Here is a 19,782-nt window from a genome sequence, read left to right on the forward strand (position 1 = left end):
ATGTGTACAGGTTTATGTGTGTGTCACTGTGCACACTATGTGTACAGGTTTATGTGTGTGTCCCCGTGCAGACACTATGTGTACAGGTTTATGTGTGTGTCACTGTGCAGACTCTACTCTATGTGGGGGGAGGCTTTCTGGCTGCAGGCCTCCATCGGGTCCCATACTGTAGTTCCAGAGGGGCAGCTGGCAGCCCGTAGCAGATTGTGACCACGCGCTTGGGTCACTCCGCAGCTGGCCTCTCCGTTGCTGTTTTTCCGTGAGGCTGCAGGGGGATCTTCCTGAAGTACCCTGGCTGCTGAGGTGGGGTCCGGGGGCTCCGCCAGCCTGGCCCACCCTTGCTCATCCCAGCTCCGCCTGCTGAGCTCAGCCCCTCATCCCCTCCCTGTGACAGCCGTGGCTCAGCTCAACGCCTTCGATCCTCCGTCCTTACCCCTGAAAGATCAGAAACGAGACCTTATCTCTTCTCGCCCCCCCTGAGTCCCCCTCGCTTCCCTTAGAACTTGGGTTCCTTTGCACGTCCTAGTAGCCTGCAGGAAACGTGGCTGGCCCACTTAATCTACTTATTGTTACCTCAGAGCATCGGTGTGTCCTTGGATGCTTCTGCCTTCTAACAGGAAAAAGAAAAGAAAAATCAAAACACCAATGGCTTGAGGGTGGCTGGGCAGTGCAGCTCTGGCTTAGCTCGTATAAGGCTGGGTCTTGATTGGCCGCCCGTCCGTCCCTTGGCTGTGACCAAAACAGCTGACTGAAGCAGCTTGAGGGAGGGAGACTTTCTCTTGGCTCATGGTTCAGGGACTATCGGCCTGTGGTGGCAGAAAAGGCTTGGCTCCAAGAACAGCTCTGGCTGTGGCCCAGGGAGAGTCTGGTGGTCAGGGTTTCCCTCATCTCCGAGGATCAGCAGACGGACTCAAGGCGGGGCCGGGCTACCTGAGGGCCCATGCCCAGTTAGCCTGTGTCCACCAGCCGGCCCCACAGCCTCCCAAAATACCCGCAGCAGCTAGCCAGCGGGTTTCCAGACAGTCACCGATAGCAGAGCGTGCCGATGTCCGGTGTAAAGAACACCAGGCCCGTTTTGGGAGTGGATTTCTGCATGGGTGGCTCTCCTCCCTGGAGTTCCTGCTTATGGGAATGTGGACTCATACACGTGGCTGGGAGACGCTTTAAGCTGAAACTGAGTCCTGCTTGCGTGTGAGCCGCTTCCACGGACCACGCCCTGCCCTGGAAGTTGCTTCTCTTCTCCACAGAAGCCAAGGATACAAGGAAGGTTTGTCCCAGGCACAGGTGCGAACCCACCCCAGGCTCCATCCTGGTGAAACATGTTTGCCTCCTGTATGTGCCAGTGGCATGGCTGTCCCTCTGCCTGTCCTATTCTGAAGCGAGACAACCCCAGTAGCGCCTGCGGTCATGGTCAGCTCACCTGTCTCCACCTCCGTGAACGTGGCCTTGTGGCCCCCTGACGTTTTGTTAAAGAGCCATATCTCCAAACGCTGAGGGAGCCCTGAAGCCCCACGGGTGACTTGGAGGCTTCCTGCGGAGAGGGAGCTGTTTCTGAGACTGTCTGTCCATGCGGGGATTTGTAGAGGGAGGTTGCCTTCCCCGGGTGGGTGGGAGAACTCCAGGGGTCCATGCCTAATTCAAGCCAGACTCAGCTCTCTGCCTTAGGTCTGACGGCTCCCATGCCCCATGCCTGCCATTGTGAATACGACACCAGCTAAGGAAGGAGTGGGTGTCCCGTCCCGTCCGACCCCCTCCCCCACAGCCCCTGAAACCCTTTGCCTTGAGGAAACATTTCACTCGTAAGACACCCAATTATCCTGGAAGGTTTGCAGGCAAGTCTGAAAGCCGATCGAATCTAGTGGAACCGTTTCTGCATAACAACTACTTAATACCCAATCATAACAATTATACATAATTTGTGTTTACAGTGCCTGGAAGATTAAACTCCTCCGCGCAGACGCTTTCCAAAACAGGCCTAGAGCGTGCAGGGCAGGCAGGGCTGCCACTCAGCGTGCCCACGGGCTGCCTTTGGTTGTCTGCAGATGGCGGTAGGCAGGGTACGACCACCTGGGTCTGCTTCTCAGCGCAGGGTTGAGCCGGGGCCCAGCAGGGATGCCGGAGCCTCTGGGATGGAGTGGAGACGGTTCCCCACCGCCGCCGCCCCCTTACCAGCTCCGTTCTGCAGAAGCCGGGCACGTTGTGTCCCCGATGCCGAGGCCGAAGGCATATGGGAGGGTGGGGCCGAGGCATTCTAAAGCTGTGGCCAGCGCAGCCTCCCTGGGGTTCATGCCGTTCAGCTTTCTTTCTTAAAGAGGAAAAAAAAAGATTTATTTTTGTCAGGCCCCTTTAACCCGGACACTCAGGAGGTAGCGGTAAAAAGATCTCTGTGAGTTAGACCAGCTGGAGCTTCATAGTGACATATTGTTAAGAAGGGGTGTGCACGTGATTTTTCTTTCTTTTAAGATCTGCTTACTCTTATCTCACGCATGAGTGTTGCGCCTGCCTGCCTGCCTGCCTGTGTGTATGTATGGCACATGCGTGCCTGGTGCCCGTGGAGGTCAGAAGGTGTTGGATCTGCTGAAGCAGCAGGCGGCTGGCTGTGAGCCTTCTGGCGTGGGTGATGGGAACCAAGCGGCCAGACAGAACCTGCCTGCCGAGCCGCCTCTCCAACCCTGGCTTCCTTTTGCGCGTTGCTCTCGTTTGGTTGCTTGTTTTGGTTTGGATTTTTGAAGACAGAATTTTGACAATGTATCCCAAGCTTATCCTGAGCTCAGCAGTCTTCCTGGGGTGATGGACGTGGACCTTCTGATGGGACTTCTCTGGCCCGCCCGTGTCTGAAGAGCCTCCTCCGGGTCTGCCCAGGGGACCCAGTGTGAGGAGATCGCACGCTGCCCTCTTCCGACATGCGTATTCTCATATGCTGAACCTTCTAGAAGGCTGGATCACCCCCCACGCTCCCCCACTCTCTCAGACTGTACAGTACTGTGGTGATAACCCCACTCTCCCCAGGATATCCCTGGGCACTGGGCCCATCTGTCCCGTCAGCCATTGCTGCCGGGCCTGCCTGCTTAAGGTGTGAGCATGTCCCTAAGGCCAGCTGGCTTACTGCTGTCTCAGGCAAAGACCTGCCCCTCCTTGCCTCTCTGGAGATCGCCCTGCCTCGCCCCCTTGCTCCGTCAGCATGGCACGGCGCTCCACTGGCCACCCCGGATGACTCTGGGTCTCGTCGCTCCTCGGCCAGGCAGCAGTTGCAGACTCACAAGGACGTTCCCTCCAGCCGCTATAGGATAGAACTGTGTCCCTCATCCCAGCCTGTCTCCCGAGGGTCAGGCTGTGGCGTTCTTTCTTCCCGCCTCCTGCCGTGCCCACCTTCTTCTCTGGCGATGCTCTGGCCTCCACGGGTCTGTGGCCCGCCGCTGGCCCTGCGCTCACTCCCACTGGGGAACTGCGAGCCTGCTCAGGGGTGTGGCAGCAGCGGGTCCGAGTGGGGGATCTGCACGGGAAGATGACGGAAGACCGTGTAGACGACTCCGGTAACACCCCACCCTGTGTGTGTCTCCACAGCCTGTTCCACCACTACTGTTACTCTCGGGGCGGCATGCGTCACACCTCTTACACCTGTATCTGCTGCAGGTAAGTTTTGGGCCTCGGGGGAGGAGAGGCAACATCCCCCCAACCCTCTGCCGCCAGCACCCCGTGCTCCGTCACATACGGGCGCAGGTAGCATGGGACAGACAGGCTAGCCTCGGGGTAGCTTGTAGCAAATAATGTGGATCGCCGTGCGCAGTGTGGGTAACACGTGGCCTGAGTCCTTTTATTATAAGAGCGTGTGTGCGTGGTTGGGGGGGCGGGTGTTGGGCTCTGTGTGGGTGTCTGCGGCACTGCACAGGGTGTGCCCCTGCAGACGCGCGTGGCAGAAGTAACCGTGGTTGTCGGGGCAGCCATTGGCCCTGCCTGCACTGATGTCGTCTCCAGGGGTGTGCTCAGCTGTGTGAGTGGCCGGTTGCCGGTGTCATTCTGAGTGTGACAGGATGGGCACATCGTAGCTGTGGGTGGCCTCCTGTGGCTAGGGCTGACCCAAGCCAGCCTCCCAAGCTCCATCCATCCCTGCAGCCTGGTCCCTGCCCAGCCTGGACAGAGGTGGGCGGCTCGCACTGATATGAGTGAGCGTCCTCACACGCACATGAATAATACATCTGAACATCTCTGTCCTTGGAAATGTTCTTCTCTGGCGGATAGAGGGAAAAGCCGTTATTTCTCCTTTTACGATTCCCGAGACTCTCAGAAGGAGCCATAAATATTACACCCAGGTGGGGTTTTCCCCTTTGGACAGACTTGCGAGTTCTTCCTAAAGGCGTTGCTTGCTGAGCAGCTCCATTGGCAGGGAACAAGGAGCCACTAGCTTCTGGTCTCCCTGGCCCTGGGTAGGACTCCTAAGAGGCTCCTGAGACTGGGACCCTTCCATCACCCTCCCTGGCCTTAGCGCTTCTCCGGGCCCGCCCCACAAGCCTCTGCTCTTTGCATATGCTGCCCGCATCCCCAGCCCGGGCGCAGCTGTCCGGCCCGGGGAGCTGCTTCCAGCTCTGTGGCAGGTGGGGACACCGTGTTCCTCTACTCCCGGCTGTGGGCCTGGCCCAGCCTCCAGGTCCTGCCGAGTGACAGTGGGATCTTAACCCCGCCCCCTGTGTCCTCTGCAGCGGCGAGAACGCAGCCGTCCTTCACTATGGCCATGCCGGGGCCCCCAATGACCGGACGATCAAGGATGGAGATATGTGGTAAGTGAGGCTGAGCCGTCGTCACCCCACGTCTGGGTCAGCCAAAGGCCCCTGGGCCCTTGTCCCAAGAGGGTTGGCTACAGCAAAGCCCTGGGCCCGCTTTCAGCCCGGACTTTCTCTGCTATAGCTCTTAGCCTGCATGCTACCTTCCCCCAGGCCTGAGGCCTGCCGCCTACAAGCGAACACCACGAGACAGAGCGCCAGCAAGAGTCCCCGTGGTTTCCTGTGGAGCTGGGAAGGGGCTGGGGGGCCGGGTGCTTACTTTTTTACTATCTTCAGCTCCGCCATGGTAGAGCAAGGGCAGGTGGAACATGCCAGACTGCCACCCTTGGCTTTGAGGAAGCTGCACTCACAGACACAACTCCCTCAGGCACTCTGCCGTTCCCACCTGACACTGACCAGGGCAGGCTCAAGCCATGCTGGGCTCCTAAGAGCCACCCTGAGGTCTGGAGCTTGATCGCACGCCACGCAGAGGCACGCTCCTTGGCCTTCAGGTGGATTGTTCTGTGGGCATCAGTCGACCTAAAGGGTCCCTGTCCTGCCTGGCTCTTAGATGTCTGTTTGGTTGGTTAGAGGGTCTAGCTAGAACTGGCCAAGAACTGAGAGCAGTCCTCCTGCCTCCGCCTCCCAGGTGCTGGGATTACAGGCGTGCACCGCCAATGCCTGGCTGGTTCTTAGCTGCTGCTGGGTGTGTTGTTCAAAGCTGGGCTCCTCGGCAGTGCCGCGGCGATGCCCGGCTGAACCGTCAGGTCCCTTCTCAGCCAGCGCCGCACTCATCCCCGGGCTTGCGGTCTTGTGGTGGCTGCTCACTGGGTGGCTCGGACCCTGCCGTGGGGAGGGGAACCCTGCTCCACAGAGCTCCCACCCGGTGTCTACTGAGGGGGAGCGCGCGCGCGCACACACACACGCACGCACACACGGACGGACGGACGGACGGACGGACGGACGGACGGACAGATACCGAGCTGCTGCGAAACACACCACGCTTTGGGTAGTCTCTGCCGAGTACAAGACAGCCACTCGCCCCCACGGCCCACACAGGCGCATGGCTGCCAGTGTGCCCACCGGGGTCAGCTAACTGGGTGAGACGTTCTGGTTCAAGCCACCCGTCTGTCTGCAAGGAAGGCTTCTTCTCTCTGCCTCAGTTTACCCATCTGTGAGTGGAGAAAGCATACACCTCTCAGGACTCCCCATGATAATGGCAGCGAGAGCGTATAAGGAATGGAGCGGCTGAAAATGGCCTCTCCCTGGGGCCCAATGACAGGCCAGGTGGGAGCCAGCAAGAGTTGAGGCCGTTGCCCCTCCATCCCCTCCATGACTACAAGGGGCCCCGGCCAGTGCCAGGCAGCCTGAAGGTTGCTCAGAGCCCCTGGAACCCCGGGCCTGTGTCTAGGCCTTAGAGCCCTGGGAGCCTCTGGGCTCAGCTGGGCCCTGGCTGAGGTTCAGCAGGGTGCTGGGATCTTTTTTTTTTTTTTTTTTTTTTTTTTTTGGTTTTTCGAGACAGGGTTTCTCTGTGGCTTTGGAGGCTGTCCTGGAACGCGCTCTTGTAGACCAGGCTGGCCTCGAACTCACAGAGATCCGCCTGCCTCTGCCTCCCGAGTACTGGGATTAAAGGCGTGCGCCACCAACGCCCGGCTGGGTGCTGGGATCTTAAGAGGTGCCACCGGACTGGGGGGACGGGGGGGGGGGTGGCTGCCTCAGCCTTGGCTCAGCTGGAGACGAGGAGGGGGAGAACAGGCCCTCCCTCCCCTCTAGGCCATGGGGGAGCCCGTGGCAGCAGGAGAGGCCACCTGGTCTCTTCAGGCACTTTGATGGCCCAAGCTTACCCCTCCTGGACCTCCTCTCCCCCTCACCCACACTTCCTGGCACTCCCTCCTACCTAGGCCCTCAAGCGTGTTCAGCAGACACTAGCACTGAACCATCCCCAGCCCGGCCCTCCTTCCCCTTGTCATCTGGAGACAGAGTCTCCTAAGGTTTCCAGGCAGGACTGAAGTTTCCTCCTCCCTCCCGCCTCAGCCTCCAAGGAGCCGACACTTCGGTCCGCACCACAAGGTCTCACTGCCTGAGTGCTTTTCTGATAATCTTCGGCTCTGGTCTGTTCTGGTTAGGACTGGAGGGCAGGACACTGGACCCCGATCCCAGGGCAGAGGCTGAGGCCAGCCACATGAGCGGGTCCCTGCCATCCTGGGAGAGCTCTGACTGGTTGGAGCCCCGTTGGCCGTGAGTCTGACTTTTCTTGAGTTCAGCACACAGCAGAGAAAGCAGCTACTTCCCCACTGTCAACTTCATCCGTCTACAAGGGGGTTCTTGCCCTGTGGGAAGGCCAGCACTGCCTGCATTCCTGGGGATCCCAGAGACGGGGAGGGGCCAGCTAGGATGCTTGTGTCCCTCAGGCCTCTCTATGTCCCAGCTGCTGTGACCGCAGCCCGCACGGGCAGCGTGCGGCACCTATCTCTGCGCACAGCTGTGACCGGGAGTGGGGCCGAGGAGCCCACGCTGTTCGTGTCCAACTCAAATTGGTGATTTTGTTTTTCTAGTGCTAACTTTGAAATGTAGCCAGTGGAGTCATTATGAGTTTATTATAGTCAATTTATTATGCAGCATTTAGAACATGTTTTGTTGATTACCGCTACTGCCAGATTGCTGGCGGCATTTATAATCCATTGTTTTATTGAAATTGATCTGCCAAGCACCTAGTGCGTTCGGTAAATAATAAATCACACTGTTATCCCAACATAAAGCCACAGCCCTTCATCATAAGGTAGGGGACCAGAACATGCGTATAGAGTGGCGTCTGTCCCAAAGCTGAGTGCCTCCTGGGACAGAACATGTGTTCCAGGCATTGAGCACAGGGCTGGGCTCTGGGCCCTACCTAGCTTTTGACATGAAAGATACTTTAACAGCAATAGGACCGTTTGGGGAGTCAGAGCTAGTCCAGAACAGTGAGGAGAGGAGGTGCCCCCTCAGTCTCTTCCAGGAGTGAGTACGCCCACACCTCACAGCATACACCCACACACGTGTCCTAGGAGCCATGTTGTATGATCCTGAGCACAGAGGCTCCCCTCTCCCACTTCAGTTTCCAATCCATCTATGGGGTCCAAGGAGTCGGGAGCTGGTGAATGCAGAGTCAGGGAGGCTGGACATCTCCCTGCAAACAGTTAAACTGGGGTCCCACCCTGTAGCCCAGGCTGGCCTGGGTGTATAGCAGTGCCCGTGCCTCCCAAGTGCTCAGAGGGCAGGCACGCACCACCGTTGCCTGCTCGAGTTAACCTTGGGCGGGGCTGAAAGTCAGGCTAAGGCCACTTCCAGCCGCTGTGGGCCGCAGTCCTCACCCATGAGGTCCAGCCGTCGCCCAGCCTGGTCTGTGCTGCAGGCTATCCCACATCCCAGCCAGGGGCTCCCAGGTCCCTTCCTGTTTCTCCGGGCCAGATCCCACACCCAGCTGCTCTGTGTGGATCCTAGGGAAGGAGTGGAGACGTGTGTGGCTTCAGATGTCTGTCTCGGGGCAGAGCCATGAGGCCTGTAGGGGCCTGCGGCTGTTGAGCCTCTTGGAGTTTTCCCGTTGGCTCCCAGAGCGCCTTCTGGCTGTGTCCCTGGAGTCCCCTGAACCCGCTGGTCAGGTCACTGTCCTCCAGGAAGCATACCGATAAAGGCTATCGCTGGGCCAGCAGGAAAAGCAGCATCCATGCCTAAGTCCACGGGAAAGCGGGGGCATCCCAAGTTGTGTCATCCTTGTGCAAGGCTCTCCGGCCGAGCTGCGGAGTTCTCTGCTCCTCCTTACTCCTGTGCAAGTTCACTCCACACAGCAGAGGACCTGTCCTCAGTGGGGCGCCCCTCCTCAGCGGGGTGCCGTGGCTCCTCTCCAAACCTGTTAGAGCACACAGGTCTAGTGCTCCAGGTCTGGGTCTTCCAAGGGCAGGTGGTGGCTGACTTTCCAGCACTGGCCACAAGAGGGCAGTGTAGCCTCAGGACTCGACCAGGCAGGCCTTTCGTCTGGGTTGTGGGTCTGCTGCGCTGCCCTGGGGTGCGGCTAGGGACCAGCCAGTCCTGGCCTTGCACTTAGCGGCCGGCCAGTGCCCCCTCCCTCTCCGTCCCTGTCTCATCTGTCCTCCTGCTCTGATAATGGCCATGTCAGGAAGGTCATCAAACCCCAGAGCAGCGAAGGTGGTTTCATCGCAGAACAGTACTTAAAGTTACCTACAGCTGTGCTGCTGTCCCTCTGTGTCACAGCTGGAGCCTGGGTGGCAGCCGAGCTGTCTTACAAAGCCGGTCGCCATCACAGGCGTGCCTATCCTCACCCCCCTACCCCACCCCACCCCCACCCCCGGGCTGCAGCTACCAAGGACTTTAGCAGATCCCACGGTGGGATGGTTGTGCCTGTCCCGGTTGGTTGGCTATCTGCCAGCCGTGGGCCCAGGCGGGGAGAGTCTGTGCCCGAGGCTCTTCCCCTGCTGCAGAAGGCTTGGGGTGGGGGGGTGGCTCCAAGTTCCTTGTCACCTGTGCCTAGTATTCCAATAGGCTTGCGAGAACGGCACCCACGGCCAGCTCCCTGCTGCCAGGCTCAACTCACCCCTTCCCCGACCTTGCTGTTTCTGAAGGGAAGCTTGGTGACCACTAGAGGGCCCCACCAAGAGCGTTTCGTAGTGGAAGGGAGGCCAGCCTTAGGGGCAGGGGAGCTCCCCTTGCAAACACGGCCAGCTAGCTAGCTGTCTGCGCAGGTGAGTCGGCCGGGACCTCCAATGTCCCACCGCAGAAGACCGTTAGACTTCTGACCAGGGCTCGTATTTGCAGCCGTGCCTCCTGGCCCTAGGCAGATGCCCCCCTCTTCACGTGACCTCTGCCCCTTCTGTTTAGTTTGTCACCGATCTGTGGCCACACCCACTCCGTTGACGTCACCACCCGTGGTCTAAACAGCCCTGGTCTAGACAGCCCGGGTGCTCACAGACATCACAAGACTCTAGTCGCCAAAAGCGTGAAATGAAGCATGTGCCGTCTGCGTGATGGTGACGGCTGGCCTCCGCCCACCCACAGCAGCTGCTGCCCTGGGGCCCAGCCCTGGGCCCACAAGGCTGAGGCTTGGTCCAGGCCATGGTACGGTGCCCCTCTCGAGGGCCTGGCCTGGCATTAGTGCCCTGCACCTCTGTGACATCTCTGTGCCTCTGTGCCAGTTCTCTGCAGACGTAGGACCCCAGCATAGAATTGCTCTCATTAGAGAGCACACCAGGGATTTGTCGATCTGGGCCTTGGGGGTAGGGGACCTGCTGCTGGCATGGGGCGTCCCTGCCTACTCAGATCCTGAGGAGCAGCTGACCCAGGGCGTCTGTAGGAAGAGCGTCACCCCATGGGTCCACCCGTAACGTGAGTGAGCACTGAGGACAAATAGCTCCTATGCTGCCGGCCGTCCCTGAGGGCTGCCGTGCTCAGAGGCCTTGTGGGAGAGGCAGGGAGCTGACCCGAGACCTGAGGCCAGCCTGGGAGAGCATGCAGCGCTGCGGAGACAAGGTGACCAGCCGCCGTCCAGTGCCATCCCTGCTGAGGCCTGGGGCGGATGAGCATTTTCAGCCGTTCAGAACCCGTCTCTCTCCCGCCCTCCCTCCAGCCTGGCGTGCACACAGGAGAGTCTGTACCGAGCAAGGCATGCTTAGCACACGTGCACGGGAAGATGTCAGTCTTGGGTGAGAAGCGGCCAAGCGTGTGTTGCATACGCAGATTAAAACGAAGTTACAAGCCCAAGTACAAAGTGGCCCTTGTATAAACATTGCAGCATTTCCCTTGGAGGCCTCCTGCCTGTGGGCTGGCTTGTCCCTGCGCAGAGCCTAAGGGAGTTAAGCAGGGCCTGGAGAGGGTCTGGGTGGGCCAGTGGTGGCAGGTAGCCCAGGCCTTGGCGCTGCACCATGAAGAGCCAGAGGAAGACAGAGCGTTCATCCCAGCCAGAAGCGCGGCCACAGGAACACATGTGGGGAGTAGACGCCAGCACATTGCTTGGAGACATGTCGTCTCCCAGATGTCTCAGATTATCACACAGACCCACTCGGCTGGTGATGGAGGTGTCCCTGGTGGATGTCCCCTACACAGCCAGGAAGGGGAGATCTTGCATTCTCAACAGAGCCAAGAGTGACGGAATCCTCCGTCGTAGTTGTGCATGGAAAGGGTAGGGTAGGCCCAGTAGACGGAGAACTGGAGGAGTGATTTATAAAAATGACGGCTTTCATCCCTGGCTTCCAAATGGCTTGAATCGGAACCATTTATGCATGGAAAAGCACTGAGGGAGGATTTAAAAACAATAAGCAACAACAGAAAAAAAAAAGAGAGAGAGAGAGGCAGAAAATATGGGGAACCGAGAACACAAAAATAGACTGAGCCCATGCCCGAGCGTCGCCGGGCAGGACGGAGCTGGCTGGCGGGGGGGTACACTTCCTTCTCCAGAAAGCGGATGATTTTAACAAAAAAAGAAAAAGCTGAAGGCTTTAGAAGCTGGAGGAGAGAGAGCCTGGCTGGCTGAGGAAATCAGCGCGCCCATCGTGCCGTCTCTGTTAGGAGGGAAGTTTAGAGCACTTGGTTCAGGCTGATGTGCCCCCCGAAGAAACTTGTCTTGCCCCGTTCTAGATGATTCTAGCATTCCGAGTCATCGTGTGAGCTTCCTGGTTTTTAAAAATAGCTCGCGTCTGTTTTTCCTTTAGACGCGCGTTAGTAGGGTCTCCTTCCTCAGAGCGACTGCCGGCCACCCTTCCTGCGGCACCTCCCAGGGACGAGTGTCCCCTGCCCGTCTGCCCAGGCCACTTATTTTCAAAGGTCCCAACCCACCAAACCACGAAGCCTGGATTCCCCCTGCAGGGTGCAGGAAGCCCCGGATGAAAGCGGTCTTCCCGCAGCCCTGTCCCAGCCTCCAGAAAGCTTTCCCGCCCGCAGCTTGCTGCGAGGGCCTCCTGCCCGTCTTAAAGGTGGGAAAGTGAGGCCCCGAAGGCTGAGTGGCAGCGGCAAGACGGGGTGACTGCAGCTGAGGGCTCCCCTGGGCCTCAGTTCACAGCCTCAGTTTCCCTGCCATCTGGGCCTTCTCCGTGCCCCGCCCTCTAGACACACCCTACACAGGAGCGAACCTCCAGGCAGTTTCTGGCAGCCCGGGGAGCAGATGCCTGGGTGTGTCTCTGGAGGGCCTCTCTGTCACCGTCCTCTTGTAACTAAGCTGGGTGGGTCTTCCTGAAGTGAAGCCCTGCTCCCTTGAGTCTGCTCCACGTAGGGTCCCCAGAGACTTTGACCCAAGCTGAAGTTCCCTGTCATGCTGCGGGGGTTGGGGGGGTTTGCCTCTGCCCACCCCCTAGGAGTCACCTGAGATGTTATCTGTGCTTTGCCTTCCGTTCCGTTGACCCCATTTATGGTGTTTTGCAACCAGGAGAGTCGGGAGATTAAAAAGTGCCTGACCGAGGACTTTGGATTCCGGCGTGCTGTCCGGGCGTCCCGAGCGCTGGAGATTTTCCTCTCTACAGTCAGCTGCCATTCGGTAGCTGGTACTGCTTGGCAAGCCATGTGGCCAGAACCCATGCTCGACATGCAGGGCGGGGGGGGGGGGGGGTCCGCCCTGTCCCCAACCCCCTCTCAACACTAGCACACAGGCAACTTCTGGAATGTCTGTGGTTGCCGTTAGAGTAGGATTTGGGTGAGAGGCTCTCATAAAGGAAGCCACAGATATGCCCTGGGCTCCAACTGGCCGGCATGTGTCTGGCTGCAGATGGACATGGTGTCCTGGACATGGCCTCCCCCACCCCCTACCCCCTCACCCCCCACCACACTAAGCAGAGCTAGCCTCCATTGGTGCAGAAAGGCTGGACCCTGACCTCTCAGCCAGGCTGATTAGAGTTAATGTCATGACCCCAGGAATAGGCCCTCTCTCTGCGTCTGCTGCAGGACCCTCCTGGGGATGCTAAAATGACGTTCTGGGGTGACTGATCCACGTCCTAAAAGCCAGGCCAGGACCCACGAGCCTCCTCCTTGCTCCATCCCAGATGGTGCACAGGGCAGAATTCTTGTCTGTCCCCATTGTTGGGTCCCGTGGCCGGTTATGTGACTCTGCTCTACCGGGAGCCATGACAGAGTATCCAGAGGGGTAGCTCCATGGTTCTGACTCAGCAGGCCTGGCCGCCCTCCACCATTGTCCGGCCTCCACTGGCTCAAGACTCCTCCGAGTCCTCTCCACCACCTCAGCCTGCACAGCCACCCGCCTGTGGCCTCGGTCAGTCCCCAGGAAGGCCCTGCTAAACAGGCTGCTCGCACTCTGGCGTTTCCTCTTTATCCCTCTCAAGCGCTGGCGAGGCATGTCTGCCTACCTGAGCAGATGACACCTCAGGTGCCCGCCACTTGCTGGTTCCTCCCAGGCGCCGTGGGCCCCGTCAGAAAGGCTTGGTGCAACTCAACCCACTGGGCAAACATGTCCTAGGTGCAGACAAGGTGGGCGTAGGGAGTCTCCTGGCAGGCTCACATGGGCGGCAGCTGGCATGCGGGCGTCTGGAGACCTAGGCATCCTCCCATGGTCTCTCCCACTGTTCTGAACAGGTCCCCACACCAAGGCTGCCAGCGCCAGGCTTCCTTAGCCTTCCCTGGACAGACTGAGCCAGCCCTCCCTCCCTCCCTTTCTGTGGTTCTGGAGGCTGACCCTCAGGTGTGCAGGCTCGTGTGAGCTACTAAGTGACATCTCCAGCGCTCTTTCCACTCTTTTTTTTTTTTTTCTGAGACCAGGCTGGCCCAGACAGATCTTGAAGATTTTTTTTTTTCTTCCTGGAACTCACTTTGAGATCTGCCTGCTTCTACCTCTGAGTGCTGGGGATAAAAGTGTGCTCCACCACTGCCCAGCTTGGTCTTAAGTTTCAGTCCTGTCTCCACCTCCCAAGTTGCTCAGGTGACAGGCCGGCACACACACACACACACACACACACACACACACACACACACACACACACACACACACACACGCCGGTCTGTCCCTGCATGGCTCCCTTCTTTTGGAAAGGAACCTGCTGCACCAGCCACATCTCCTGAGGAGGTGGGCCTCGGGCCCCCTGCCGCAGCCCCAGGGGCGTGGGGTACGCAGCTCTGAGTGGCCGCCCGCCTGCCCGTCTCATGACTCCCTGTCCCCACAGCCTGTTTGACATGGGCGGAGAGTACTACTGCTTCGCGTCCGACATTACCTGCTCCTTCCCTGCCAATGGCAAGTTCACAGAGGACCAGAAGGAAATCTACGAGGCCGTCCTGAAGAGCTGCAGGGCTGTGATGAGCACAATGAAGCCAGGTGAGGGAGGGACGGACGGACGGACGGACGGACGGGAGAGCAGGGGCGTGCTGGTGGCCTGCCCGGTAGCGAGCGGGGGTGGGGTGTCGGACACTGAGAGGAAGCAGTCCCTGAAGTCTGTCTACATCTGCTGCACGTGCTTGGCCAGTTAGAGTCCAGGTGCCAGGAGCCCCCCCCCCCGCCTCTGTCCCCTGAGGACACAGGGCTGACCGTGTCAGCCACAGAGCTGGATCTGCAAGGTCCCTTGGGTCCCCATGTCCCATCCAGCCCCATCTCCCTGCACATCCCTCCGCACACATTGGTCACCGGGACATCGACCAAAACAGAGTCAGTCCACTTGAGGAAGGTCCAGGACAGCTTTGCACACTGGCATGTAGTTGGACCGCAGAGCAAGCTCTGACTTCACGCAGAGCTTGAGTCATGAAGCTCCCCCTCGGGGTTGTTTTCTGTGTGTGCTTGGGGAGGCAGCAGGAGGAGCTAGGCTGCATGGCAGAAAGCCCCCGAGACTGCCAAGCCATGAGTTAGTCACCTGGTCACTGTCCTGCTGCCGTGGCGGGAGTGAACCTGGTGTCCTCTCTGCAGCCAGCTGCCCCGGCTCCACTGTATGGACGCTGCCTGGGTGGGTCTTCCCCACGCACCTCCGTACGACCTGTAGAGCCCCCAGAAACTGCCCCTCAGCGCCCCACTGCATGGCGGTTCCCTACAGGGCAAACAGCGAGAGCCTTTCTTCTGGGACCTACAGGCCCTCCTGTTCCTAGGTCAGCCACTGGCCATGCTTCCCGATGAGGCCACCCTCCTCCCTGGCCGCGGCACTGAGCCACAGCCCTGGCTAGTAGCATCAGGGAGCCCCGCCTTGTACAGGCACCTCTGCCTACAGGGGGGCAAAGTCTGTCTGCTGCGGCCAGGCTCCATCTGGCCATGGGGAAGCTCTCCCTGACCGTCGCTCACCTGGTGATCAGTCACACCCCCCCTGCCACAGGCGTCCCCCTGAGGCCTCTGTACCTTCATTTGTAAGCAGCAGAGTCCTCGCCAGCGGGCTTAGGTGGTTGGGTGGTCACAGGCGCAGAGACACAGAGTAGCCTGCCCCGGCCGTGCGGATCCCAGCCTTCTTCAACATGAAACCCCCAGAAGGGCTGAAGGCGAGATCTTGTGATGCTAGCTCTGAGGGTTGACCTACCCCAAACCCCGTTTCTCTGTGTCCCCCCACCTCCCTCATCCTAAAGAAGCAGCTGACCCTAGGGCAGCCCAGACCTTCCCTAGAACCCAAATGTCTCCCTACACCATGTGGGGACCACTATACAGGAGGCAGCAGCACAGTGTCCAAAGCATCCAGAATGCGGGCCCCGCGCCCTGCCCAGCAGCGTGCTGGTTTTAAGCCTGGCTCTAGTCTGCAGTTTCCTTGTTCCCCAGCTGGCCCAGGTAGCTCCCCAACTCCCAGAGTCCATTCTAGGGCAGCTCAGCCGGCTCTGGTCCATGGGGTCCACACATCCACACTCAAGGGACAGGAAGCCGACAGCAGCCTCCCTACTCTTCTGTGATCTGGAAGTGGAGACTAGAAGCTTCGGGGCCTGGGTGGGTCATGCAGGCCTGAAAACTGGATTTCTGAAGTATTTCTAAAGAGTCTGGTGGCCAGATTTGCACATCTCCATGGTTCCTTGATTAAGAAAAAAAAAAGAAAAGAAAACAGATGATCTTGGTCTCCAGAACTGTGAAAGCCCCAGGATGTGGCGTGCTACGGCCCCAGAACTTGCTGGTTCAGCGTTTGGATAAATAGTCCCCTGTGGCCCCGTGGCCCATTGTTGGAATGATTTACATTGTGACCTCGGGGCCCTGTTTAGTCGTGGAGGGACCTCGACATTGGTCATGTTCGGAAGCGGCATTGGTCATGTTTGGAAGTGGCATGTTGGGAACAGCCCCGGTCTAGCTCTGGGAGCTCCCTGCTATCAAAGGCCAGGAGCTGCAGGCAGGTGTAGCATGCTGGAGCCAGGGCTCAACCCTACAGCCGGGTACCCTCACCCAGCATGCAGGACCAGAGCTTGACAGATGGATGAGTCCAAAGACAGGAAGTCCGCTTGCCCGGGAGGAAGAGCAGGGAACAGCTGAGAAAGCAGGAGTGCCTCTGAGCATTAGACAAGGCACGAGGAAGTCAGACCCACATGGGACAGTGTGGCCCTCCCGTCCCTTGGAATCAGAGGACAGTGTGGGAACCTGGACTCTCGGGTCTGAGGGAGCCACTGGGAGCAGGGGCTGGAGAGGATGTTCTCTGTGCCCCCTTTAAAACTGAGTCAGCAGAGCAACCACCCAAGGGGCAGTCTCCTGTCCCCACCACCGGCAAGCGGTCTTGCTCATTTTGAACATTGTCATTTCATTGATCGATATTTCAAAGTGTGTAGCCAGCCCTTGCTGAGAAGGTGGGGGGGTTGAGTGTCGTCTCCCATGATGTGTACTGACGCCCCGCCAGGAAACTGGGCCTTCTTCCCCATGAGGACTCTCCACTGGGCAAAGTCCCTGCCATCTGGCGTCTGTGATGCGGACCTCAAGCCACTCTCTGCAGACAGCCGTGTCGTTGTGTGGGTTGAGCTGGCGGTGACCCTCGGGGCGGTATCTTCAGACCTCTCCAGGCCGCAGTGGAACGCAGGTGTCCCCACTGCTGGTGGCCGAGCCTGCCGCGTAAGGACCCCAAGGCCAGCCTCAACCCAGCCGCCCTCATGCATCACGATGATGAAGCCGCAGTAGTCATCATGGGAACGTGAAGTGAGCCCCGCGGACTCCCGCCCCCCACCTCCACACAAGACAGACAGACCTGGGATTCCCTGCCACGTGCCATGGTGCGGACTGGCGGAGGGGCCAGGCCTCCGAGAGCCATGGGTGCCAGCCAGGCAAATCGGAGAGGACACCCTGCTTGTCAACGCGCCAGTGTCTCTCCGTCTGCTCACCTGGGAGCACCAAGCCTCCATTCTTCCGAGCTACCTGCGGCTTGGCCGCTGCAGGGGACTGGACATTACCACCACAGTTAGCAGCCTGGCCAACACAGTAGGCCCCCGCAGCCCAGGCTTACGGAACTGCTCCCCACTCTGCGCTCAGGGGGGCCTTAGGTTGGATGTCCACAGTTATCCGGTCACCTTTCCTAGCCGGGTGGGCTACTCGGGACACCACTGGGCCAGCACATCCAGGCCCAGTTGCTCCGAGCCCGCCCCTGCAGACCACAAGAGGTGGGGCCTCTCTAAAGTCGCGCACTCTTGGCGATGCTGGACTCACCAGCTAGCCTAGGTGAGTCCATGCTGGTGACTTGAAGACTCCTTGTGGGAGGGTGGAACGGAGCTCCGGCTGCTTCCCGTAGATTATGACACCGAATGTCCACTAGGCCAGAGCGAAACTCCCATCTGGTCCCCCCGTGTACATTGGCCTCCAGGGTCCACAGAGCGCTGCTCAGCAGATGGGGACAGAATCGCCCCACCACAGTGGTGAATTTGGCAGTGGCTAGCCAGCCCCCTGCCCATCTCAGCGGAATTGCCCCTGGTTTGTGGGTTCAGCGTCTGAGCCAAGACAAACGCCCTGCTGAGACTGCCCGGCTGCTTCCTGAGACCTTCCAGGGAAGAGTAAATAAAGACAGACAGGAAATCACACCACGACGACGCCCAGGGGAAAGGCAGGAACCAGAATGATCAGAACACACATGGACCAGCAGCTGCAGCCCCGGGGGATTGAAGAATGCAGGCCTTGGCTCCTCTGTCCTGGGCCAAGAGGAGGAGGAGCAGCCTCTGTCACTCAGAGAGCCAGGGAGGTCACGGGAGAGTCTGCAGGAGTGTGGGCAGGCCGCGCTGCCCACCAGTGCTGGCCACTGGCTGGGTGGAGTCCAAGTTCCGAGGGGCTTTGGTGGCTTCAGGGCTGTACGGACTGCCAGCTTTGGGGACTAAAGGCGTGCGCCACCACACCTAGCTGGGTCTCAAACTTTCAGTGCTGCCAGGCCTCATTGGTTCCGTCACCTTCTGGGACCCACCATCTCAATTTACCCTGCCCAGCCACCCTCTCTCTGCTCGAGACACCTGCCTGGAGATGCTGTTGGCGATGGTTGCTATGGTCCTAACTGTGTGACCCAGCCCTGGCCCTCCAGCACTCCTGGCTCTGGTCCTGGCTCAGGCTCCTGCCATTTGGGGGGTGGGGGTGGGGGGTTGCGTGTTGGGGCAGAGGTAGGGTAGCAGCATAAAGCCAGAGGGGCTGGCTGCCACTGACCAGCAGTCCTCCTGCTCCCAGAGCGAGCCAGAGGGGAACGTAAGGTGATGGCCAGGTGGGGTAGGGAAGGGCACAGGGCAGTGTCCCCAAGAGCAGACTCCGTGTCTTCTGTTGACCTGGGTGTGGGGAGGGGCTCACCTCGCCCGGCTCCCTGCTGCCCTGACAGGCAGTTGGGGGGGGGTGGAGTGGTTAGATTTCTGATTGGCCCTTGTCAGTGATGGCGAGGAATACGGGGGTTGCGCCACTAGTGGTACAGGGACCTCCCGTAACCCTGCATGCCCTTTGCCAGGCCTGGGAGAGCTATCCCGGGGCCCAGTGTCCCTGCTCTCTCCGCCTAGCTCCGAGCATTTGCGTGGATGCTCCCAGAGTGTGGAGGAGAGCGGAGCTTCAGGAAGTTTGCATGCGATGGCTCCGCCCACCCCGCCTCCTCAGCAGCCTCAAGGCGCCTGCTGCCTGGACACACGCTGCTTCCTGCCCCTCCGAAGGGTGAATGAGTCCCCGGGGTCCCCAAGTAGACGCTGCAGGGTGGGCTGGGCTGGAGGCCCCAGGCCTGGTGCCAGCTTGGCCTGCCACGCAGCTAGCTCGCCCCGAGACCTGGACTTTGTGCCTTTGCTCCCACACCCCACGGGCCTGGCTCCCACATCAACCATCCCGTGAGGGCCATTGTCCGCACATGAAGTGAGCTCTTTGTCTGACCAAGTAGCCCGGGGGGGGGGGGGGGTGAGGGGGACCCGCTGCCTCCCTGGCTTGGCTGGGGAGCCCCCCAGGGCTGTCACACTCTGGGCAGGAAGCCTGGGGTTCTGATGGATGCCACTGCTGCAGCTCTCAGAGGCCTCCCTGGCTCCAGCAGCAGCAGGCTCCAGGCCCGCTGAGTGCCGGTAAGGGAGGCCAGGTGGAGCAGGGGCCTGCAGAAAGCCAGCCTGGAGCCTGGGCACGGGAAGCGTCACCTCTCTGAGCTCTGGGGAAGCCGTCCCACCCTGGGCTCTGAACTCAGAGTGGGGTGCAGGTCACGCATGAATCCCGGACTGTGTGTTTCCAGTACTGGCTGCAGACTAGCCACGGGGAAGGCCAGAACCCCGCCCCCTCAGGCCCCGGCTATGCTGCTCTGCTGTGCCGTCACGAATTGGCTCTGCTAGACCAAGAAGGCACAATCAGAGAAGATTCCCCCGGAGAAAGTCTCTCAGAGGCCCAAGATGAGGAGCAGCAGGGGCTTGGAGAGGCATCTTGGCCACGGGGCACTGCAGGGAGATGGACATGGCTTGTCAACTGTCACCCTGGTCCTGGCTGCTCCCCCAGGGGTGGGGAGTAAGGTGTCACTGCCCACCAGTCTCCCCGATGCCTCTGAGCAGTGCCCAGGGTTTCTATTGAGGGGGGTGGGTGGGGATCCAGGGATAATGCTGTTTCCACAGGGTGGAATTTAGCGACGTGAATGGCATGAGGGGGGGAGAGCAACATTCACCCCATCCACACGGGTACTTTAGTGTCTAGTGGGGT

The 19,782-nt window shown here is 59.6% G+C and overlaps 1 protein-coding gene across 1 annotated transcript in view; it reads left to right on the forward strand.

Moving 5' to 3' along the window:
• Pepd (peptidase D) overlaps positions 1-19,782 on the forward strand; it is a 143,760-nt gene that overhangs the window by 117,725 nt on the left and 6,253 nt on the right. Inside the window, exons 10-12 of the mRNA XM_005081773.4 lie at positions 3,565-3,633; positions 4,698-4,775; positions 13,907-14,055. Of these exons, the coding sequence (XP_005081830.2) occupies positions 3,565-3,633; positions 4,698-4,775; positions 13,907-14,055 (296 nt within the window). The remainder of the gene's footprint in view (positions 1-3,564; positions 3,634-4,697; positions 4,776-13,906; positions 14,056-19,782) is intronic.

Source organism: Mesocricetus auratus, unplaced genomic scaffold (genome assembly GCF_017639785.1).
Source record: "Mesocricetus auratus isolate SY011 unplaced genomic scaffold, BCM_Maur_2.0 Super-Scaffold_100046, whole genome shotgun sequence".
In the NCBI taxonomy this organism is placed as follows: domain Eukaryota; kingdom Metazoa; phylum Chordata; class Mammalia; order Rodentia; family Cricetidae; genus Mesocricetus; species Mesocricetus auratus.